The sequence below is a fragment of the Canis aureus genome, chromosome 5, assembly GCF_053574225.1.
Source record: "Canis aureus isolate CA01 chromosome 5, VMU_Caureus_v.1.0, whole genome shotgun sequence".
Taxonomy (NCBI): domain Eukaryota; kingdom Metazoa; phylum Chordata; class Mammalia; order Carnivora; family Canidae; genus Canis; species Canis aureus.
In genome coordinates, this window is record NC_135615.1 from 35,679,582 (window position 1) to 35,704,066 (window position 24,485).

The 24,485-nt window shown below is 56.6% G+C and overlaps 3 protein-coding genes across 10 annotated transcripts in view; 2 read left to right on the top strand and 1 right to left on the bottom strand.

Moving 5' to 3' along the window:
* The window catches only part of CXXC5 (CXXC finger protein 5), a 35,514-nt gene extending 14,193 nt beyond the window's left edge, over positions 1 to 21,321 (top strand). For 5 of the 8 annotated variants that reach the window (XM_077897457.1, XM_077897456.1, XM_077897449.1 and 2 more), the window contains exons 2-3: positions 17,594 to 18,671; positions 20,274 to 21,321. In XM_077897457.1, coding sequence (XP_077753583.1) covers positions 17,763 to 18,671; positions 20,274 to 20,318 — 954 coding nt within the window. In that variant the 5' untranslated portion in view covers positions 17,594 to 17,762 and the 3' untranslated portion in view covers positions 20,319 to 21,321. Of the gene's footprint in view, positions 1 to 12,914; positions 13,027 to 13,068; positions 13,301 to 17,593; positions 18,672 to 20,273 lie in introns of those variants that run through there. The other 3 variants (XM_077897451.1, XM_077897452.1, XM_077897455.1) reach the window with 3 other exon arrangements.
* STING1 (stimulator of interferon response cGAMP interactor 1) overlaps positions 1 to 24,485 on the bottom strand; it is a 160,236-nt gene that overhangs the window by 133,976 nt on the left and 1,775 nt on the right. The window lies entirely within an intron of this gene.
* PSD2 (pleckstrin and Sec7 domain containing 2) overlaps positions 22,036 to 24,485 on the top strand; it is a 143,199-nt gene continuing 140,749 nt past the window's right edge. Inside the window, exon 1 of the mRNA XM_077897410.1 lies at positions 22,036 to 22,172. The gene's annotated coding sequence lies outside the window, so the exon portion shown is untranslated. The remainder of the gene's footprint in view (positions 22,173 to 24,485) is intronic.

A 24,485-nucleotide genomic window follows, 5' to 3' on the forward strand; every position in this document is an offset into this window, starting at 1 on the left:
GGGCGTGCCAGAAATTAGGGAAGAGACTCCCTTGATCTAGTGGGCTGTGCCCCAGGAGCCTGCCTGCTCACCCTGGCACCTGCTTTCCTCAGTTCCCTTGGCTCCCAGGTTTCTCGTTAATCCCCGCCCCGCCCCCCGCAACCAGTACCCTGAGACTTAGGATTCAGACATATTTCCTGGTTCTTGGTCTACTGGTCTGCAAAATGGGTACAGAGCTGACTTGAATACAAGGAGGGGTGGGCTGCGGGGTTGGAGGGACGCCCTCAGGGAGCCTGTAAGCTGCAGTGTGCGTTGGGTTTAGGGCTGCCTTCCCTGAACTGGGCAGAATTGGGGACATACCTTATTTTTCATACACTGGAAAAATACCAGTTTTCAGATGAGAGAATTGAGTCTGGTGGGTCTGACTTCCTGGTCATAAGGGCTTTAGACACAGCCAACTAACAACCAGACCCCAGATCATTCTGGGTCTACAGTATTGAGAGAGCCCAGGGAGGTTCAAGGGCAGGTGACTTTAAGGACTCAGGCCCAGGCTATCTCCCACCTCTTGGCCACACATATCTGCCTCATAAAGGCCTAGACAGACCATGGTCGAGGAGGGGAGAGGGGCCCAGGCATCCTGAAGTAAACAAATAATAGCTATGGTCAGTCAGGAGGCCTGGATATCCCCTGAGCCTTGGACTCTGGGGTTGGACAGGCCTAGGCTCCAAACTTGGCTCAGTCACTGTCAGCTTTGCAATTCTGAGCCACTCTGATCTCACTTTTGCCACCTATAAAATGGGTCTGAGCCTTGTCTCAAAGCTGTGGGACCTGAAGTAGGTGGTGGGGTGTGGTTCTCACTGTGTCACACCTGGATCTCCAGGTGAGTCCTGACCTCTTCCTGACCTGACTGCTCCACCAAAGCTTGCATTTCCCTAGGAGTGGTACCCCATAATAAGGACTCCTTAATTAGACTGTCTTGGATTGTCAGCCTTCTTAGGGCTGTTCTCCGAGGGGAATGCTGAGGTGGGGGAGTGAAGAGGCTGACCTTGGGGCTACATGGTTGGATCCAGGCAGAGGAATGTGGAGTCCTTGGGTGTTTGGACATCCCTGGGGGCTTCATAATATGGGAGGAAAAGGAGCCAACCTTGGATCTAAGACATTCTCGGTTCCTTGGCTCCTCAGTACACAGCAAGGCCACAAATTAGACTCAGTAGGGACTTATGGGTGGCAAATGAGTTCTTTGTAGTGTGGTAAGGGGCTTGGCACACACCTGTGTGAAAGCACGGTTGGGACCATTGTAGATGGAAGAAGTGCTGACACAGAGCAGGCCTGTAGGCGCCCAGGAAAGTCTTGGCAGGAAGTATAGGTAGGTTCTTCCTGTCACCAGAAAAGGCAGTGCAAGCCTGGACAGCTGAGCGCTGCCCTCTTTGCAGACATCAGACCTCTACCATACACACATCTCCCTATGTTCCTGCAGGTAAGAGGGCAGAGGAGGAATGCTCTCCATGGGCCTGGAGAAACTGAAGCCCAAGGGATTGGCTCAGGCTCCAAGGCAAACAGTGACAGAACTGGGGCCACAGCCTAGGTTACCCGGCACTCCTGGCTTGAACTGCCCTTGCCACTCCTGCTAGCTGACGATGGCAGTAAAAATAATACAGCTATCATTTCTTGAGCACCTTCCGTATGCCACCCTGCACTGAGAACTTACATGGTCTGCAGGACCCTGATGAGGGTGGGACTGTCCTCGTGTGCATTTCACAGACCATGGAATGGGCTTAGCAAAGTCAAGCAACTTCTCTGAGGTCACCTAGGCTGGGGGCTGCAGAGGAACCCTGATTCCAAAGCCCACTTGGACACTTTCATGACCCAAACCTGTACTTCAGGGCAGGGGGTCTCCTACCCCCACCTCCATAAACGCATGATGAATTATGTTCCCCGTTGGGCCAGCCTCCTCCCCATCTCTGCCCGGCCCCTGACCATCCTAGGGACCTCTGCTAGCTCAGGGCTCTCCCCAGGTTTGGACCCGAGGCCCTTGGGACTGCCAACTCCTTAGGCCTGGGAAGGGGTGAGCCCTGTTGGCCTTGGCTTCTTCAGAGGGAGTGATTCACTGGGAATGGGATAGGAAGTCGGGGGATGCACCAGGGAGCATATTGATATCCCTTGGGGTATCTCCTTGCAGATAAGTTCTGGGAAACTCAGTTGCTAGGCTTATGAGAGCCACTTGGGGGTCTGGTCAGGGTCATATACCTCCCTTATCCCCCAACCACCCACCTTCCTGGGGGCTCCTTTCCCCTCTAGGGAGCCCTGCACAGAGTAATTGAGAAAGTGCCCTTGAGCTGGAAATATCTTCTATACACAGGGCCAGGCACGGTGTGGCCCTGGGTCAGGGCTCAAAAGGCACAGAGTCAGGTTTATGTTCTGGGGGTTGGTGCTGGCCTCAAGTGGAGGGGCAAAGTCTCTAGGCTTAGGGTCCTGAGCTGTGTGGCAAGTCATTTTCCCTTCCTGGTCTCAGTTTCTGCATCTGTGAAAGGACCCAGAGTCTGCCATGCATGTTCTCTGGGGCAGGGGCGAATTAGACACACATCCACATGCCTTCACCTGGTGTTCCCAGGTCCCCCGTGCACAGGATTCCTGTGGCCCTCACATTGGTCCACGGGATCCAGGGGGAGCAGGGCAGGCTGTAGAGTTGGACCAGCCTGGATTGTAGTCTCACATTCACCATCCACGCTTAACTGCCCCACTAGGCTCTGAGCCTCAGTGTCCTCATCTGTGAAATGGGTGGACTATGGTGGTTACCTCTTGGGGCTACCATAGGGATAAAACAAGATAGTGTGGCCAGAGCACCGGGCACAGACTCTGTGATGGTGGTGACAGTGGGTCACCCCACATAAACCCGGAGCTGTCCTCTTGGTTGCTCTTCCCCCAACTTTGGTCCTCAGGGATTCTGGGAAGGAGACAGCGCCAGTCTGCTGGCTCAGCCAGCTTGGCCACTGACCTTCAGAGCACCCAGGCTGTCAAGGCCGCTTGCCCACCTGCCCGCCTGCCTCCCTGCCTGCCTGCCCGGGCAGGGAGGAACACCAGCCAGTTCTTCACCTAATGCTACCCGCCCCTGCTCCCATTCTCCTCTCCCTCTCTGCGCCTGTGTGTGAGCTAATTAATCTCAGCCCCTTTGGGAAATTAGAACGCCGCAGCCTCAGCCTTCTCAGCCTTGCAGTGCCTGTGCTGCTACTGGGCCCTGCCAAGACCCACCGTGGTTTGGGGGCACAGGGTGGGGTGATGGGGGCAGCAGGATGAGTTGGGCAGGCGTGAGTCTTCCTGAGCCCCTCCACCTCCTGACTCAGGGCTGGGGGTGGGGGAGCGGTGCCCTCTAGCTTCTCAGCTCCCTCCTCTTCCAGACAGCATCCATAAGGACAGCAGGCAATTGCTTTGCTGGTGTGAATCCCAACTCCCAGGACCTCCCTGCTGTGGTCCTGGGGCTGGTGTTGTCATCCCTCACCCCACATTCAGTCTTATTGTGGGGTCCTCTTGCCTGCCCAGTTCAGGTTGATGGAGATAGATGTAATTATGGAATTTTGCTTGGGAAATTAATTTGAAAAAGTTAATTAATTGGTGGTTCCGGAGGTGGCAGTCTCCACGCCCAGCCAGTCCTAAGGACATCAGTGCTGACCCTCCTGAGACAGCTTCCTGGGCAGGCTGGGGAGAGGGACCTCAGCAACCTGGTTGGGCAGTCCTGGTGCAAGCAGAAGCACAGTGAGGAGGAAGAGGCAGACTAGGATCCTGCCTCAGAGGAGGCACCTGGAATATGTTTGACTAGGCCTTCTGGATGGACTTGGGCATCCTGAGAACTGAGCCACTTGTTAGCATGTTCAACAAGCCGTTGTCAAGCTTCTGTATACTAACTCCAGTGGGTCAAGTGCCCACAGCTAGCATAGACAGCTGAATGTTTTGTCCACTTCTTACAAATCCTTTTCTCAAAACCTTAAATCTATACCCAAAGGGTTCAAGGGACATTATGGATAATGTCCATTGTGCAGATGAAGCAACTGAGGCCCGGAGAGGATATTGACTTGCCTACCTCTTCAGCTTTGTCCCCCAGCAGGATAGTATAGGGGGTGTATAAAGCTTAGGCTTCTTCCTAGGGGAGGAATGTTCCCACAGGCAGCCCCGTCCCAAGTGTGGGTGATAGGGACCTTAAAGTTGACTCTGTTCCCTAAAGAGAGGGCCAGAGAACATGGCCAGTAGCCCACCCCTGGCACCATTGTGCCTTCTCCCCCAGCCTTACCATCAGACATTTGTGTTGCCCTGTATTCACGGAGGGGCTTCCTCCATCACCCTGCCTAATCCTCAAGAATACCCAATTGGCTGAGACAGGATGCCCCATGGACCAGGGCTCTCTTGGGTACAGAGGGGACCCCATTCCTAAGACCTCCTGGCAGGGCCCCTGACCACAACAGCCTGACCAAGTTCTTGTGTCTAGAGGAGTGTGGGCTCTGTACAGGCTTTGTCCACACTGAGGAAGGGTCAGGGCTGGGGCAAGAGGTGGCCATCTATAAAATAGGAGGCTGGAAGCCCCATGATCCCATAGGACAGGTTGAGGATGCTGACCTGCAGGAGGCCAGCAAGGTGAGGAACATGGACTTTCAAGAGGTTTGGACCCGGGTTCCTCCAAGCTGTGTGGCCTTGGAGAGGTTCCTTAGCTTTTGTGAGACGTTTTCCTCATCTGGACAATGGGGATGATCACAAACCACTCGGAGGGCTGTGGTGAGGTACATGGAGGTGTAGTCACTTAAAGTGTCTGTCCTTTGTAACCAGGCTGGGTGGGAGAATAGGGAGCAAATAGGACTGTGCTGGGACCAGGGCCTCCGAAGGCCAGTAAGCTTTTGGAGGGGAATCTGGTGCATGTGTTTGGGGGCAGGGGAGCTAGAGGCCACCTGAGGAGGTGATACTTTCGAGGCACCAAAGAGCCAACAGCTAGCGGCCCAGAGCCCTGGGGCCCTCTAGGGGGAGTCATTCCCGGCATTCACTCCCAGACTGGTTTAACACATTCCCTCAGGACGTCCCCAGGGTCCAAGTGGAGCCCTGCAGTTAATTGTGTAGGCCTAGCCTCTAGATTTTAGAATAAAAGTTACAATTGTGCTCAGGAGAAGCTGGGCACTTTGCATCCCACATCACTCTGATGTGGTCTGTAGTTCTGAATTTCCTCCAGGTCTGACTCTAGGCTAGGGTTTAAGCAGGCCATGCCCATTCCCTGAGCCTCCTGTGTAAGCTGGGTATAGGATCAGAAGGGAGAACCTTTTTCTGCCCACCTTCCCTGCAAGAAGCTCTGTGGTACTGCCCTCCAGCACATTAGGCCATTGGCTGACTACTCAGGGTTCTCTGCACAAACTGTTAAACCCTTCTGTGTGTGTCTGTCCATTTATCCTCTAGACTGGAAGCTCCCTGAGGGTGGGGTCCATGGCATCGGTGTTTCCCACCATGCCTGTTACAGAGGTAGCACTAGAACAAGGGTCAGAGAGCTCCTATTTTCCTATTTTACAGATAGACCAGTTATGGGCCTTTGAGGATGTTCAGCCAAGGCCAACACAGCCTTTTGAGGGGCAGGGCCCACCTGGCCCAGGTGGGTGTGGGGCTGCTGATGCCTCCTGCCCTCTTTCTGCAGGCCTCAGTACTTTCTCTGACCTCCCTGGGGCCTGCAGCTCCAGACCCACCCGGCAGGCAGTGGTCCCACTATCCAGCCTTGAGCCCCGTGCTCCTCCTGCAAGTGGGGGTGAGGAGTGTCTGACATCTAGACTTTAATTTCTCCAAGCCTGTTTCTTCTTCTTCTGTAAAATGGGGGTCTTGGTACTTCTCCCTAGTGGTGCTTGGGGGTGAGAGAGTAGTTAAAAGAAGTAATGCTCAGGTTCTAAGCTCCATGCCTAGAACTTGGTAAGAACTCCTTAAGTGTTCTGCCATGGTTATTATTATTGTTGACACAGTTATTGTGTTATTATTACATTATTATTCATGCTTCCAGGGCCCCAGCAGCTGCAGTGGCTCTGGGCCTGGACACACAGCTTGGTCTGCAGAGGAGTTACAGTTTCTAATTAGTGCCCCAAGGAGAGGGCCTGGGTTTTTATTTTTGCTGGAGGATCCCACCTGCCCAAGGCTTCCCCGGCCCCTGTCATCCCCTCTGCAGCCTCAGGTAGGGGGCCTGCTCCAGGCAAAAGCCTCCCCAAATTTCCCCTGCCACTCCCCACCCCCACCCCCACCACCCCGCCTGGCAGACCTCCGGGGCCATGAATCATTTATGAGGCAAAAATGAAACCAATTAAGGACAAACTTTGAAAGCCTCTAATTGCCGCGCCTGGTGGCACCGAGGCAGGAGGGGAGGCAGGCCCGCTCGGTGCGGATCTCCTTGGCCCGGTCCTCCCCGGGCCGCCTGTCCCACAGCAGCCAAGGGCGCCGCGTCCTCCCGGCTCCGCGCCGCCTCGCCGCCCCGCCTCGGCCGGTGGGCCCCGGGCGCGTCCACACGGCTCCGCCGCCGCCGCCCCCGCGCCCCCGCGCCCCCGCGCCCCCGCGCCGCCGCCGGTCCCAGGCCGGCTAATTAGGCCCGGCTCCCTCCCCGCGCCGCCGCCGCGCCAGGCCCGAGGTGATGGCGGCTGCTCCTGCCGTTCTGGGGCCTGTGCCCCAGCGCTGGCCGCGTTTCTCGAGGCGGGAGCCAGCTCCGCTCGTCTGGCTTAACCCAGCCGAGCCCAGGACGCCCCGTCCCTGAGCTGGGACCTGCGGCTCCCCGCGCCCCGCACAGTGGGGTGCAGGCGGGTCGGCTGGGCCGGGCGAGGCGTTAGGGCGCAGGGTTGGCTGGACAGGCCCGTGTGGCGTCAGAGAGAGAGAGAGAGAGAGAGAGAGAGGCGCTGGTGGCAGCGGCTGGGGAGGTCGGGGAGGTGGGGGCGGCGGGGACGGGGTGGAGGGTGCTGAGCCCCGAGGGGTTGGGTTCTACGGGCACAGCCACAGCGGCCGCTCCTCCTCAGCTTTGTCTCGGGCAGCGCGGTGACCCTTCTGCACAGTCCTTCGCCCTTAGTTTCCCTCTTTATAAACTGACCCGTTTTCTCCTGGATTGGGGGTTTGAGGAACTGGGCCCTCCCTGCCCCTGCCTCCCTCTCTTGTGAGCCGGGACAGGGCGGAGGTCAGCATCTGGAGTATGGACCCAGCAGGGCCTGCCGGCCTGCCACGAACTATGGGCACGAGTGACCTGCCTGCGCAGGAGCCCAGGGGCAGGCAGGCCTTGGGCACTCGGGCACGTTGTTTGCTGAAACCAAATTTCTGTGCTTGTGTTTTTCCATAATTATATTAGCAGGTGGGATTTTTCCTCGGGGAAGCAGTGGGAGGGGGAGCACCATGGCAGTGTCCCCGCCTGCTCTGAGCGCGAGTGAGCTCACACTCGACTCTGCCCGCCCGCCTGTAATGATTTTTTAATTATGCAGCCAGTGCTCGGAATTGTTAATCCGCCTCCAGCCCAGCATCCCCTCCTGCAGCTCACACCCGGCCCCTCACTGGTGTCCCCGGAGTCCTGGTGCTCAGCCTGGGGTCCACCACCAAGGCCTGGGACCACCACCACAGTAAAGGAGGGAGTAGACCAGGAAGGGCTGCAGGGGCATCCCTGCTCCAACTGCACATGACAGAGCCTGATATGGGGAGGGGGGGGGCTGTGGCTCTCTTTGTCCTCCTTCCCTCTTTTGGCCCCAGCGTGGCTTGCACCCTCCAGGACAGCTGTGGCTCTGGAAGGGGGGCGGGAGCAGGGGAGTGATCAGTGCCCACCCCTGAGTGATGTGGCCACACCTACTTCAGGGACATTAGCTGGACTCTCCAGCCTTGTGTGACCCTAAGGACACACACAAATATGATCTTTGTCTCTGTCACACAGCCACACTCTGCTTCCCGTCCCCACACACACTCAGGCTCACAGCGACACAGGCACAATAATAGCATGCTCTGTGTTTCTCCACACAGAACCATACCTGAGGGCCAGGGTGCCCTCAGGAGACCACATTGCTGCCTCCTGGGCCCTGCAGTGCCCTGCCCCCACTGCCTTGCTTCATACCCTCCCCCTACCCCCCCAACTGGGACGCACTCCCTTCTTCCACCTGGTGGGGTGGCTGCCTGTGGCTGGGGCCTGCCTGGACATCCATCGACCTGGCCTGGGGGAGGTGGCGGGGGTGGGGGGTGTTCTGCACTGTGGCGGCTCCTCTCCAGGCGCCCAGCTGTGGCATCTGTCAAGGTCAGATAGCGACTCCGGAACCAGCCGGCTAGGCCCCATGGCCCCTCTCGCCTCATTATTTTTGTGTTCCGGGGCTGCGGCGACACCTCCCTCCTTCCTCCTCAGCCTCCTGCCTCTTGCCTGCCTCCCCCACGCCTCTGCAGGGAGGGCCTGCGGTCTGGGGGCTTTTGTTTTCCAGTTTTTTCCATGCTCAGGCCAGGCAGGCGGGTAGACGCTGGTCAGAGTTGTTAGGTCTTGAGGTAGGCAGGGAAGGTGCCTCTCTCTGGCTGGGACCGGCTTTGGGCTAGTAGAGGCCTGGGTTGGTTTCTCAGGGGTACAAATTGAACATGGGTGGAGCCCAGCCCCCACCACAGCCCAAGCACACCTGTGGGCAGCTTCCTGTTTCCATAGGGGCCCCAGCACCTGGCATCAGTTCCTGTCTGCACCGTCCACATCCCAGTTGGTCTCTTCACTCACATCTCAGAAGCCCCGATACAGCTGACAGTGTGTGCACATGCACGCACAGACACACACGCACACACTGGTATACACATGGTAATGATGTATCAACACTCACAGACCAGAAGAACCCACACACATCAGCCAGCCTCCTGTAAACCACTGTACTGTACACACAAGCACACTCAAGCATGGTGTGCTTGACACTCATGCTTACATCCAGGGGTACAGATAGCATACGCTCCATTTGTACACACAAGGAGGTCACACAGAGACCTTTACCTACACTGGTATATAAGCCCTGTGTATACACCAGCATTCAGACCCACAGGGTGACATCTGAGGCTGTGCACATACCCCTCGGCACACCCACAGCTCCGGCCCCAAGACACACACACACACACACACACACACACACACACAGCATGTCTGGAATCTGACACACCTTCTCGGTGGACGTAGGCAGATACACTGGTCTGTAGTGCTGCTCCTCGCTATATGCACTCCAGCCAGAGCTCACTCCCTGGGGTCCAGTGTTCCTTGAGCACATTTATACCACCCAAGAGGCTTCTGTCCCTGAAATGCTGAAGTGGGCTTGAGGCCTCCCCCTGGATGTGTTCTGTGTGTCCAGGGAGCCCCTGGAGAGTGGGAAATGGTGCTTGACAGACAGACTGTCCCACCATCCTGGCCAGCCTCTTTATGAACGTCAACCTGGACCAAGTAACACCAAGATGGAGTGAGATGGGGGGATTCCGGTACATTGGGGTGGGACTTGTGGCTTCTGGCAGGGAGGGCAGGCTCAGGGGGGATGGCCTTCTCAGGTTCTCTCTGGGTCCTTGCCTACTGCCAGCCCCCCAGTTAGGGCATATAAACGTTGGGGGTATGAGATGTGGGCAGACTGCAGGCCCCCCAGAGTCTCTGGGGTAGCCCTGGCCGTCCACACACTTCCTTCACCAGCTGTGGACTGCTGTGACCACCCTCGAGAGGAGGAGGTAGCTGGAGGTTTAGCAGTGACAGGGCCCCCACCCCCCAGGAAACTCAAAACCCTGGGCCAGCCGCGGGTGGCGGGTTGGGGCAGGCACAAAGACGGCCTCTGTGCGGCCTGGCTGGGCTGCCCACAGGATTCTGGGGGAGGAGGCAGGAGCCGGTTTCCGTCCCATTCTGCTTCCTGCGGAGGCCGCCGGAATGCCCGGAGCTCTGGCCCAGCCTGGCCCGTCCGGCCCACCCGCAGCCCCTTCCCCTGTCTTTTCCTGGGCCTCAGGGTACAGCTGCAGAGTCCTCTGCAACAGCGCCTTCACGTGTTTTGCCCAGAGCCTGAGAGCTGCCCCCCCACCCAGGATGCTTGGGAAACTTAGAGGGCTCCCCTAGGCTGGGCTGGACTGGACCTCGTCCTGCTGCTATAATCCCTCCTTCCTTGGCCCTTGGAGCCCTTGGCCAGTGTTGGGAGAGCCAGGCTTTGGAGTCCCACAGACCTGTTTTCAAATCCTGGCTCTGTTGCTTATTGGTCTTGTGACCTGAGGGAGGTGACTTGACTTCCCCGAGTCTCAGTGGCCTTACCTGTAAATGGTTGATAATACTAGTTAAAGAATTACAGAAAAAACTCCATGAGAAAATGCATGTAAGATGCTTAGCACAATACCTGGGAGAGTGAGAAGGCGTTACTAGGGTCTGCTATTACCATGTCCTCTGGGGAGATAGGATTGGGAAGGAGCTAGATCCCCTCTCCCCATAAGCTTCCCATGTGGGGTTTGGTCTCCACCTTCTCTCCAGACTTCAGTTTCTATCTTCGCAGATCACACCATGGGCAGATTCAGGTCTTCTGGGATTTGGAGGCTGGGAGGGAGTCACTATCTAGAGCCCTTTTTTTGTGTGTCTCTTGACCTTTTTCCTCACGGACCTCTCAGGGATCATGACTCTTAGAGTTTGGGGTGATGAGTAAGAACTATCTCCATTTTACAAATAAGAAACTGAGGCTCACTGTAGGGGAAAGGCTCAGTCAAATCAACAGGAAGAGACAGGATGGAGCCACAAACCTAGATTTTAGGATTCTAGTACCCTGATGGTTCTGTTAACACCCTTGCTCCCCACGCACAAGCCCTAAAAGGACAGATGCCCCTCCTCTAACTTCTTGGCCCAGTTATCTCTAAGCTCACCTCTATCCATTGTCCACTGGGAGAGAGGTCCTAAGTAAGTGTGTAGGCTCTGATCCCAGGTTGATGTCAGCTCAGACGTTACTTTGGGAAATGTTAGTCTAAATCCAGAGGATCCCAAATGGAAAGGGCATCAGTTTTCTCTGGGTCAAACCTGCTTATCAAATTGTTTGTTCTAAATGGGCCAATAATCCTCTTCTTTCAGAAGGTGTGTAGGAAGAGGCAGTGAGACAAGGCATGTATGTAGCGTCTGGCACACAGGACGTCCTCCATTTTTAACATAATTATTATCCTCCTGGTTCCGTGTTACAGACAGAGAAACCGACTCAGAGGCCATATGCCAAGGTCACACAGAGAGGAAGGGACCTCCTGATCCTTGGACTCTTCTTTGAAGGAGGACATCTGGCCTGAAGGAGGTGCTTGGCGAGGAAGCCTCTGTCTTTATAGAGGGGTCCCAGATCACTCCCCAGAGCCCCAGGTCAGGGCATACCTCCTGCTTGGGGCCTCAGTGTTCCCTTCCATGAAATGGGCTGATCCTGTCCTCCACCTGTTTTTTAAGTCTGAGGTCTGCAAGAGAGAATAGAGCCTCATGGACTCCTGCGGTTTTCTTCAGCCTATTTCATTTTTCGGGCTACGGGCTGTGCTTGCTGTAGGTGGAGGGGTCCAAGAGGAAAAAGGGTATGGAGTCAGGGAAACAGGACTCTAGTCCCCTCTTCTGTCTTTGGTAGTTTGTCTCGGGGTGTTAGTCTTGGGGAGGTTCTAGTGGTCCTAAGGGCCTTTCCGGCCCCAGGCATTCTGCTGGGTGCTAGCAGTGGTCACTGTGCTTGTATGTGTGTCCATCTGTAGCTGGATGTGTGCTGTGTGCTGTGTGTGTGCTCGGGCCAGGGCTGCGTTTTTCCAGCTTCCAAGACCAGTGTCTCTATGTGCATTGCCTTGGGCTTGAGTAGAGCTTTTTTTCCTTCTGGAAACTCCCTAGGCTGAATCATGGAAATCAGAGACAATGCCCCCACCCCTGCCCCGTGTGCTCAGCCACAGCGCAGTTCAGCCACCACAGCCTGTGGTCTTTTCGCCACCACTGGCTTGCCCACCATTACTCTTGTCTGTCCATGTTACCTCCCTTGGAGGCCAAGAGGCCCGAAGTGGGTGGAGGAGCATAACAAGGCTACCCCAGAGATGTCAAGAGTGCAAGTGGAAGTGTGGAAAAGAGTGTGAAGAGGTCAAGAGTGTGCAAGTCCTGCCCAGATGATGGTGGAATGCTGGGCCCATGTCTCTGGGTCCTGAAGGCCCTGCTGGAATGCAGCCTCCTCCAGGAAACCCTCCCTCAATAGGAAGGATGGCTGGAAGTTTGATCTAGCCAGCAAAGGAGCGAGAGAGGGATGGTGCCTTGGTCAGATTCAGCCGTTGGAAGTGGGGTGGCATGGCACAACTCTGTAAACTTACTAAAAATCATTGAATTGTACTCTTATAAATGGGTAAAGTTTATAATGTGTAAACTATGCCTCAGTAAAGCTGTTTTAAAAAATCCTACTCTTGGCCTCAGTGCCCTGCCCATTTGGGACCCTGCCAACCTCACAACCGCACCTCACACCCTCTTCCCCATTTTTTTAAAATTAAATTCTCCCCATGGCGTGGGGCTCAAGCTGACGACCCTAAGATCAAGAGTCGCATGCTCCACCACGTGCTCTACTGACTGAGGCAGCCAGGCGCCCCTCTTCCCCTTTTCTTAAGAACTGTTTCAGGCTCATGGCCCCTTTGGTAACCTCGCCTCATCTCTCACTCACAGTCTAGCAGTTCCTTCTAGAAGGGCCCTCAGTGCCCCACTTGGTCGCCTTCCTGCTCTCGTTTCACATTGGCCCAGCTCCTGTGCACTCCCCCAGGGTGGCGTGGAGTCCTCTCCCGCACGATCTCCCCAGTACCGCAAGGCAGGGGACTGTTGTTGGGTCAATGGTGGGGGACTGTGTGCATGTCTATGTGCAGACAGCACGATCCCTGCCCCTGGGCCCCTTCCTCCATTGCTGGCTAGCTGGAAGGGCTCAGGGTTGAGTGAGGGCATTACCATTACCTCTGATGACCTCATTGTCAGCTAGCATTATGATGTCATTGGCCTAGCATTCCAGGTTCCTGCCTGGGCATCTCCAAGCCCCCTGGGTGAAGACACTCCCTGGGGTCTGTGACAACTCGCTCCCCCACCCCATGCACGTAAAGGTGACAGGCACGGTAACAACCCCAGGGGGTGGGGGCAGCCTGGGGACAGCTGGGTCACCTTGCCCTGGACTACTTTGTCAGTTGCACAGGCAGAGCAAAAGTGTCACACAGCAGGATGACTAATATTTGGGCTCTGGGTTCAAATTCGAACCAGACTGGGCACCAGCCATATGACCTTGGCCTGACAGTCTGAACAGCCTCAATTTCCTCATCTCTGAAGCTGCTTACTAGGCTCTATTTCCCGGTAAAGCATGAGAGCACGGGGCCTGATACAGTAGGTGCTCAATAGATGCTAACTGATACGGTTAGGTAGTGCGGGGACTGAGTGTCACTTGGTGCTGGGAGCTGGTTGGAGAGGGGTGGGTCTGTGTCTTCTGGGGCTGGCTAGAGCCTGGGAGGCAGCGCATGGTCCCAGTGTCAGGAGAGTGGTTCCAGCTTTGACTTTCTGACTTCCAGCTTAGCCAGTGAGCTAGAGCCCATAGGAGCTTGGGCCCCATGGCCAGGCCCTGAGGCCAAGAACCTGGTGACTCTCAGCCTCATCCCTATCAAGCTATGTTTCCCAGGCCGTAGGCCAGACTGGGCTGGGATCCACCCACCCCCTGCCTCCCTCTCAGAGCTGTGGGCATGTGCAGCTGCTTTCTCTTGGTCCCCAGGTCCCCAGGTCTTGGATTTTCCTCAGGGCTCTTTCCATGTCTGTCGGACCCTCAAGTCTGGGCTGGGCTGGGAGCCTCCGATCTCTCCGAGCCCGGTCCCTCATTATTGGCTTCCCATAAGGCTCTCTTCTCAACCATGACCCCTTGCCCTGTCCTCTCCAAACCCCTCTTTCTCTGACCTGCCCCCTGGGTTCTGTGTCTCAATCTTCTCTCTGCACCACCTGTCTCTGTTCTGCCCCCTTGCCCCTCTCTGCCCCCCAGCTCCCCATGACTGGTTCCCCCCACACTCCCTCCCTCTGGGCTCTGTCCCCGCCCGTCAGCCCATGGTCCCAGCTCCCGGCCGCCCGGCTCCTGCATGGACAAAGGGGTCCTTTGTGGGCTGACCGCGGCTGGCGGGGCGGCGGGGCGCTGGCTCCGCATTGCTGATGAAACGGAGCCCTTTGTTGTCCCTCCTCAGGCGCAGTATTTCTTTTTGGGGGCTGGATGCGTTCCTGGCAGGGCCGATGATGGATGCGCCCGCCGCCGCCCGCCTGCCCGCCAGCTTTCCCTCCCGCTCATTCCCGCTCCGCTTCAACGCAGCCCCAGCTCCTCCCCTGCTGCCTGGGCACTGCCAGGCCTTTTTCTGGCCTGGGAGGGGGTTGCTGTGTGCCTTGCAGTGGAGGGCAGGGGCCTGGGAGAAGGTCTTATGTCTCCCCTACTATGAGGAGGGCAGACAAGTCCTGTGGTCAGTGGTCCTCTGGGACCAGGGCATCACCTTTTCTCAGGGTCTAAAGGAGATGAGTCAGGTTTAGGGGCAGATTTGGAATTGGCTTAGAGACTAGGCCTCGCAGACTAACTAGATGTGAGTATCTGCACACTCTGGGGTCTGAGGAGTTACCTGGGTGCCAGTCCCCCCTTGTGTACTCCCCACCTTCAGTTTCTGTGGCTGACGAAATAGCGTTCTGCCCGCAGCACCTGTTTGATGACATATCACGTCTTCTGCTCCACGGCCCAGTATGTCCCAGGACCTGGGGGGTTGGGAGAGAGGGTAGTCCCTGAGGAAGAACAGAAAGATGAAAGATCAGAGAGATGCAAGGAAGGGGCCAGACATGAACAGAGCATGAGGTTTAGTCCCTACCACGGGACTCAGGATGGAGACAAAAGCAGAGAGAGTCAGCCAGAGCACCAGCCCTGAACGCAGGCCCGTGTTGGAGAGCGCTGACTTCTAATTGACCTGCCGCCCTGCACACAGAGCCAGATCCTGGAGCTGGGGGGGCGGGGGGGTGCAGGAGCAGCGTTAATGTAGCTATCGATTCCTGCCACCAGCCAGCAGGCCGCAGAGGCGGGGACACAGGGGGGGGGCTAGGGTGCAAGCCGCTCCCCTCCCCACCTCTCCCCTGCCTCTGCAGCCCAAGGGCTCCTGCCTTCTCTTTTCTCCCCACACCATGTCCAGGCCTACCGGGCACTATGTGCTCTGGGGTGGGGTAGTTGAGCTCAGATGGGCAGTGGCAGTTAACCTGGGGTGACGGTCTCTGGCCCTAGTCCTCAACGCCGAGCCAGGGTTGCTGATGCCTGGATGCCCACTGATTTCTGAGGGAGGGCCTGAGAGCCACCCTGGGCTTAGCCCTTAGAGGTGGGACACAGCCCCGCCATCCTACCAGCTCCCCTTCCTCTTACAACTCTGACCTCTGTGGTACCCCCAGCCCGGCCCAGCCTAAACACCCTGCCAGGCGCTCCTGGGTTTGTCCTGCTAGAACCTGCCAGCTCTCCCAGCTCTTGCCACCCATCTACCTTCACTAAGCAGAGTGGACGTGGGCCGCTGCCCTCTGGGGAGAGGCAGGGAGCACCTGGCTGTCTGTGGATGCCTGCCATTTTTGCCTCACTCAAGAGACAGGGCTATTCCCTTTCCTACACTCGCTCTGCCTTGTGGCCACTCCTTAGCAGTCCTGGAGCAGGGAGCCCTGCCGGCTCAGGGCCTCAATTTCCCCCTATGTAAGTGCAGAAGGTTGGACTAGATGACCTCCTGGGACCAGGACCGGCAGAGTCCTGTGACTGGGGGATGGTGAGGTTGCCTGGGGACAAAGATGCATGTGTGCCGCCCCCAAGCCTGGGGCGGGACAGGCCTAGCCAGATGTGCACCTCCCCCTTGAGCCGCCAGCTGCTCAGGCTGGGCCCTCCCCTCCTATCCCTCTCCTGGGGGTTGCTGGGCCACGGCAAGCAGGCAGGCAGGGATGCGATGCTAGAGAGCCAGGGCTAATGAGACAGCCACTCCACTCCTTCGCACAATTCCTTCCAGAGATCCTGGCCAAGGAGCCTGGCTGCTCCTTAATCCTGGGGCCTGAGCAGAGCAGGCTCTTGTCCTAGGAAGAGGCACCTCAGAAACATGGATGTGGCCAAAGAAGAGGCTCTGGTCCTGGAGGGTCACACCCACGCTCAGTCCCAGCATGCCCTAGCCGAGGCCCCTTCTGCCCACAGCCTTCCCCAGCTCAAGGCTCTCACTGGGACCTCATCCCAGACCCATCTGGGAGCCAGGCTGGAGCACAGCAGGGAGGCCTGAGTAGAGACAGGAGTGGGATCTGAGGTAATGATGACTATGGTTTGAGAGTGAGGAGGAAGCATGTGCTGATATGTTCACAGCGTGTCCCCCCACTCTTGCAGGAGAAGCCTTATCCTCTGGCACGTGCTGTTTGCCCTCTAGCAGGATACATGCGCCTTGAAATAAGGATTCTGTGCTCTATTTGGCAACCTCTGAAGTCAGTTTCCTTTCCCTGCAGGACTTGTCAGAGCCTTGAGATAATCCATATGTATTATGAATTGCCAAATGAGAGTCTGGGAGCAGCTTCCCAGACTTTTTTTTTTTTTTTTTTTTTTTTTAAGATTTATTTATTTAGAGAGAGCATGCACACCGGAGCACAAGCAGAGGGATAGAAACTCGAGCAGACTCCCTGCTGAGCGAGGAGCCCAATACAGGGCTGGATCCCATGATCTTGAGATCTTGACCTGAGCCAAAATTGAATTGGATGCCCCAACTGAGCCACCTGGGCACCCCAACTTCTCAGACTTCTGGTCTACACCTTCAAGCTTTTCAGAGGCTGTTCCAAACCCTTTTGTAGATGGGTCAGAGAAAGAAGATTAGGAAGCAGAAGATGACTCTATAACCCTCTGAGGTTAATAAACAACTCCAGTGCTTTCTACTCCCAGCCCCGGAAGGACTGGCCAGACACCTGAGCTGTACAGACCCAGGCTGAGCCTCTGCCATGACACTCAGTAGCTGTGGTCAATTCTTCTAAATCTTGAATTCCTCCTCTATAAAATGAGGATTATGAGCCACTACTTCAAAGGGTGCTTGTGCGTCTTAACTGAAATAGTACAAATAGGGGCTCAGTCGCTTAAGTATTCAACTCTTGATTTAGGCTCAGGTCATGATCTTGGGGTTGTGGGGTTGAGCCCCTGCATCAGGCTTGTGCTGAGTTGCAGAGTCTGCTTGTCCCTCTCTTTCTGCTCCCCTCCCCGCTTGCGCTTGCTCTGTTCTCTGTCTCCCTCACTCTCTAAAATAAATAGAATGTTTTTTTAAAAAGTATACACCCAGGGGCACCTGGGTAGCTCAGTCAGTTGAGCGGCTGCCTTCAGCTCAGGTCACGATCCCAGGCTTGTAACATTGAGCCCTGTGTCAAGCTTCCAACTTAGTGGGGAACCTGCTTCTCCCTCTCCCTCTGCCGCTCCCCTTGTGTATTCTCTGTGAAATAAATAAATAAAATCTTAAAAAAAAAAGTAGTACACCTAAAAAGTACTTGACCATGTTGGACCTGGCACTTAATAAATGCCCCGCAGGGCTTGCGGCTGTAACAATGGTGATAGGGTTGTTGGGAGTGATGGTGAGGTCAGGAAAGGAGATGTTTCCACCGCCCTGACCCTCTACTCTCTTGTACCAACAGAGTGAAGACCCTTCCAGGTGGACACCTGACCATGTGCCTGCCCTGAGCAGCGGGGCCCACCAGGCATCTCTGTCGTGGGCAGCCGCGCAGTGCTCGTCTGTGGACCTCCCCGGAATCGGCAGCCCTCCCACCCCGCCCCCAGCAGTGGGCTCTGGGCCTTGGCCCCACCATGTCGAGCCTCGGCAGTAGCCCCCAGGACAGTGGTGGCAGTAGCAGCGGCAACACTGGTGGCAGCGGCCCCAAGGCAGGAGTAGCCGACAAGAGCACGGCAGTAGCCACTGCCGCGCCAGCCTCGGTGGCAGATGACGCGCCGCCCCCCGAGCGTCGGAACAAGAGCGGCATCATCAGCGAACCCCTCAACAAGAGCCTGCGCCGCTCCCGCCCCCTCTCCCACTACTCTTCCTTTGGGGGCAGCGGGGGCAGTGGTGGTGGCAGCATGATGGGTAGCGAGTCAGCCGAAAAGGCCGCCGCCGCCGCCGCCGCCGCCGCCTCCCTGTTGGCCAATGGGCACGACCTGGCGGCGGCCATGGCCGCGGACAAAAGCAACCCTACCTCAAAGCACAAAAGTGGTGCTGTGGCCAGCCTGCTGAGCAAGGCAGAGCGGGCCACGGAGCTGGCAGCCGAGGGACAGCTGACGCTGCAGCAGTTCGCGCAGTCCACGGAGATGCTGAAGCGCGTGGTGCAGGAGCACCTGCCGCTGATGAGCGAGGCGGGCGCTGGCCTGCCCGACATGGAGGCTGTGGCGGGTGCCGAGGCCCTCAACGGGCAGTCCGACTTCCCCTACCTGGGCGCCTTCCCCATCAACCCAGGCCTCTTCATCATGACCCCTGCGGGCGTGTTCCTGGCTGAGAGCGCGCTGCACATGGCCGGCCTGGCCGAGTACCCTATGCAGGGAGAGCTGGCCTCGGCCATCAGCTCGGGCAAGAAGAAGCGGAAACGCTGCGGCATGTGCGCGCCCTGCCGGCGGCGCATCAACTGCGAGCAGTGCAGCAGTTGTAGGAACCGAAAGACTGGCCATCAGATTTGCAAATTCAGAAAATGTGAGGAACTCAAAAAGAAGCCTTCCGCTGCTCTGGAGGTAACAACGCCTTAGAGGGAGGTGTGTGTGTGGGCTTTTGTGTCTGGCTGGCAGTCCAAACCCACTCCCACCCCGCCCGACCCTACTTTTCCTACTCGGGCCAGTGTCTGGGGGCTGCTCAGCTGATCCCGGGGCTCCAGGGTTCCTGGTTACACACTAGTTCACCACCCAGAGCCACCTCCTGAGATCTCATTAGGTTGTAGTTTGCAAGGCAAGCATGGAGTTCCAGGCAGGGGCTGAGCATTTCCGACCAGGCCCAGGGATTCTAAACCCTTCCCTGGAGGTTTGGGCCACTAGTGGGGTTTCCAGATAGGTCCTAAGTTTCTGACTTTAGACGTATCTTGTAGCTTCCAATCTATGCTCTAAGATTCTGGGGCTCTCCCATGTCCCGCTTGAGGAGTTCTGTCCTTTGAACCATGTGGCATTAAAGGGTAAGCCCCTTACTTAACTCGCCCCTTCAGAGTCCATCCTTTTCCCCTAAGGCCACCCCCAGTGCTCACTGTCCTGCCCTGAGGCCTGGAAGAGCCCTGCATCTAGACATCTAATAACAGATTTGGGATTTCTTGGGGCCCCAAGGTCAATCTGGCCTCGTAGGTAATGGCCAGGGATCGTATAGGCCTCAGGTGAGGAGGTGGCTGTGATCTTGGGGTATAGGAAAAGCCTGTCCACTCTGGGATGATTGGCTTTCTGGGAAAATCACCACATAGCCACATGGTCTAGGCCAAGGTGGCCTGAACAGGAAGGCTTACAGCAGACAGAAGGGTTCCCATACTGCTCTTTCTCCACCCTCATGGCAGAGCTTGTCCCTGTGCCCCCAGCCGTGGCAGCCTAGCTGTGGTGCCAGGCCTGGGTACAAAAGCATCTTTTCAGCCTGCTGTCCCGGCCCCAGCCCCACCTCTCTGTGAGTGGGCTGGACGCAAATGTTCGAGTGGTTGGAAAATAATAATGACTTCCCAGCCATGGCTACTCCCCACCACAAGCCCCAAGCCTCCTGTATCTGCTCTCCTGCTCAGAGAACACACCTATGTGCACACAGAGGCACCCGCTCTCAGCTCATGTAGACACAGACACATACACGCAGCCCTTCCTGCCCAGTACCCAGGCTTACTCCAGACTGAGCCTCTTAACACAGCCAGTACCCTTCCTATACCCACACACACACACACACACACACACACACACACACACACACGACATGTTGTGGCCTAGCCCAAGGCACACATCCATATACGCATCCAGTGCATGCGCTCACGTGTTCATTCAACAGAAACATGCACACGGCCCCCAGATGCACTGCAGCCACCTGGTGCTTGTGGCCTCTGGACCAGGGAAATGGGTCTTCCTGTTTGGAAGGAGGGTGCCTGGACACAGTGGCTCAGGGGGCCTTAGAGTGCTCTGGGCCCTCCAGCGGCCCAGCGGGTCAAAGCTTCTTCTCTGGCCTGGTCAGGATGGCAGGAACTCCACGGGGTGGCTGCCTTGACTCCACGCCCATCCCTCTGCCACGAGGCCATCCACGGGGAGCATCTTTGCACCAGGCCCCGCCGGACCCTGACTGAATTCTCTCCTTGTTTTTGTCTCCCGCCCCCCCCCCTCCCCCGCCAGAAGGTGATGCTTCCGACGGGAGCCGCCTTCCGGTGGTTTCAGTGACCGGCGGGACCCCAAAGCTGCCCTCTCCGTGCAATGTCACTGCTCGTGTGGTCTCCAGCAAGGGATTCGGGCGAAGACAAACGGATGCACCCGTCTTTAGAACCAAAAATATTCTCTCACAGATTTCATTCCTGTTTTTATATATATATTTTTTGTTGTCGTTTTAACATCTCCACGTCCCTAGTATAAAAAGAAAAAGAAAAAAATTTTAACTGCTTTTTCGGAAGAACAACAGCAAAAACAGAGGTAGAGACGAATCTATAAAGTACTGAGACTTCCTGGGCAAAGAATGGACAATCAGTTTCCTTCCTGTGTCGATGTCGATGTTGTCTGTGCAGGAGATGCAGTTTTTGTGTAGAGAATGTAAATTTTCTGTAACCTTTTGAAATCTAGTTACTAATAAGCACTACTGTAATTTAGCACAGTTTAACTCCACCCTCATTTAAACTTCCTTTGATTCTTTCCGACCATGAAATAGTGCATAGTTTGCCTGGAGAATCCACTCACATTTATAAAGAGAATGTTGATGGCTGCGTCGAAGCCCCTCTGTGTCCATCCACGCGTGCAGGGCCGCTGCCAGGAGCTCACAGGGGGAGGGAGCAGCCTGCCCCCCACCCCCACCCCGGCCGGTCCGGCCGCCTGCACTGCACTTGCGGTCCCCGGAACGGGATCCCCCACCCCGACAATGATGATTTTGCAAAAATGAAAATTCTGTTCCTTTATCCATTGAGATCTGGGGAGCCCGTGTCTCGATGTTTCCGATCCTGGCTACTTCCCTTAGAGAAAATAAGTCCTTTTTTTCTGGCCTTGCTGATGGCAACAGAAGAAAGGGCTTTTTTGCGTGGCCCCCGGCCAGTGGGTGTGGGTGCCCAGGGTGGGGGGGCCCCTGCGGCCTGGGCCCCCTTGCCCATGGCCAGCTTCCTGCTGATGAACATGCTGTTTGTATTGTTTTAGGAAACCAGGCTGTTTTGTGAATAAAACGAATGCATGTTTGTGTCACGAAGCTCTGCTGGCTTCTTGCTCTCCTGTTTGGGGGCTGGTTTGGGGGCTATTTCTGGGCAGGGGATATGTGGAGCCGCCCTTGGGGAGGAAGAAGGACGGCCTGGGGACATTGAGAGCAGGGAGTCTCTTGGGGAGTGAGGCCAATGGCTCCTGAAGGGGGGTCGTGCGGGAACAGCTAGTCTGGATGACATGGTGGAAGTATCCTGTGCTGGAACGTTCTCGCCTGCCTAAGTATACCCTTTGCCTCAGAACCCAGACCTCCAGGGACCTCTGCTCACCTGGGGCCACCTTCTCTGTTGAGCTACCTTGTCAGCGCCCTGCCAGTGCAGGGCAGCTGGCATCCTGAGGTAGAACCCGAGCTGCCTGTTCTTGCTCGCTTGCTTGCAGGGATCCCTTGCTCCCCCACCACCGAGGTGATCCCCAGGGAGCAGGTCTAACCCAGATTTGTGGGGACCCGCCTGTGCCCAGAATGCACACAGAAATACCCCACATGCCCCTCTTCAGGCCTAAGAGCTGCTAGACCGAAGCCAGAGGGTAGCCGTGGCTTTGGTTCTCGTGCGGCCTTCCCTACCCCCAGAAGGTTGGTTAGTGCAAGCTCCTCTGCGACCTCAGAGGCCAGATGTCTGGGGAAATCACCACATAGCCACATGGTCTGGACCAAGGCGGCGTGAACAGGAAGGGGTGACAGCTGCTTGGCCCCACCCCTGCATATCACAGAGGCCGGCCTACAGGATGAGACCCATCATCCACTTGCCCGCCAGACTTTCTTCCCACCCAGCTGCTTTGAGCCTGGCTGCAATGGAGGCTAGACTTGAGGAAGGACTTCCTGACAGTGTTGGGGCCTCGATTCAGGTGGGTGAGGGCTTTGGCGATGAGGGGCAGGAGCTGGGGGAAGATGGGCTGCCTCTGCCACTGTTCCTGGGGAGGAGAAAAAGCAACCCATATCAGGTGGGGGCTCTGACCCTCAGCCCCTTCCCGGTGTCACAAGCTCCCTTAGAGCACCAGGAGCTCAGCAGCCTGGCCTGGCACAGCGGGGGCAGGCGGGGGTGGTGGGAGGCAGCTTTCAACTCCAGCTCTGCCTGGGAAAAATTCCCTTTCATGTGGCTGCCTGTGATCTCTCCAGGCGGCTCTGCCGAAGGGGGGCGTCCAGTGGGGGGTGGGGGGAGGTGTTGCAGCCAGGGGCACCCTCAGCCCCTGCACAAGGCAGACTGCAGCCCCTTCAGATCCTTGAGTGGGCAGGGAGAGACCTCCTCGGGGGCATCAGGGTGGCAAGCCCAGCCGGCAGGGGGCACCCAGGCAGGAGGCCCCTGCCTGCCCCCACGCTGCTGCTGGCAGTACACAGGCTGCAGATGGCCTCGGCCAGCCCTCATTGGCATGCCTACAGGTGTGGGGTGGATGGCTCCAGTGCCAGCCCGGAGGGGGTTGCTGTGACTCAGCCAGCCTGTACCTTTTTAGTGTGCCAGCCCACAGCCCAGCTATGGCTCCTGGGCCTATCCCTCAACACAGAAGCCCTAAGCTTGAAGCCCCTCACCCCTTTCCATTTGTCCTCTGTACTCTGCTTGTGGAAATGGTAGGCCAGCCCCTCTGCCTGGAGGCGGTCCAGGTAGAGCAGGGGTGGAGATGGCTGTGGGCTGAACATGTGATGAGACCTCAGTTACCGCATCTGGGAAACGGGCACAATAATCATCTTCCATAAAGTTGCTGGAGGATGAAATGAGATCATTCTGGGGAGGGCCTGGTTCACCCTAAGCCTTTGGTCCAATGGCAAGCTGCTGTTACTATTTTAAAGCTGTTCACCTAAATCTCCCCAAGATGTCCCGCACCTTCTCCCCATGATATGGGTCCTCCCTAAAGCCCTGGCCACCTCACCTTTCCCTCCCTTCCCCCTACGGTGGGCTAGCCCCGAGCAGGCTCCAGCCCTGTCCAGGCCCTGCTCCAGCATGTCTATCTCTAACCATTTCTGTCTGGCTCCCTGGCTCTGAATCTCTCTCTTAATGTTCTCTATCGATCTCAGAGTCTCCTGTGTCTCTGTATCCTGTCATCCTTCCACATCTCTGAGTCTCTGCATCTCTCGCATCTCTGTGTCTCTCCCTGTATTCTGCACCTCTGTGTCTTCTGTTGCCAGCTCACCCCTGCTGCTCCCCTGCTGCTCTCCTGCTGACAGAGAAGTACTTAGAGGCAGGCTCCCTGTAGAGTTGTATGCCCAATTCCCCTCCCTCCGGGCGCCCTCCGTTCCCCTCTGCTACATTTGGGAGTCTGACCTCCTGGTGACCTGAGAGCTTCAGCCGAGGCTCTCCTTTCCCTCACCTGGATGGTAGGGGTGGTTAGGGGTACACACAGGGCTGGAGACAAACCCAGCCTCCATGCAGCACCCTGTGTGTGTGTGTGTGTGTGTGTGTGTGTGTGTGTGTGTGATATGAGAGACAGACCGATTTCAAGGCCCTGACAACAATATGAGGCCTTGTGCAACAGTGTGGCTATGTGTGACAGGAAAATAGGTCTATGACTGTGTGGTAGGCTACGTGAGAGACCTCCTATGGCCCTAGGTTAATGTATGATGTCGGTAGCCATACTTTGGGATATTCTGTGACCTTGCACGTGTAAACCTATGATGCTATGCAATCCTGTAGCAGACTCAGTGTGAGGCCAGGTTGTATAACTGAATGTGTCACATTGGGCAACTCTGTGTGACATTAGAGATGCCACACATGTTGTATGGCACACATGACCCCGTGAGAGACACTGGGTGCTTCTGTGTGGTTTGTGACATTGTGACCATCATGAGTGTGGCCCTGAGACTGACACCAGGGATTCTGTGTGAGTGTATGAGGCCGGCTGGTGACCATTCTGTGACCCTGTGACACCCCTCACACAACCCTGGGTATGTGCTGGTGACATTGTGTGTCAGCATAACCCTGCAATCATCTTGGTGATACTGACACTATGTGCCATGTGTGGCTCTGTGTGCAGCTTTTCCTGGGTCTCTACCCTGACAGCATGCAACTCTTAAGGACAGAGTGGGGTCCCTGGCAGTCCCCCTTAACCGCAGCCTGGTCCCGAGGCCCGGTCTGGGTGTGGGAGCTGGCGTGGGGGCAGCAGGCGCAGTTCCCACGGCTGCCACGGCCCCTCTCCCAGCCCTACCACCAGCTTCAGCTCCACAAAATA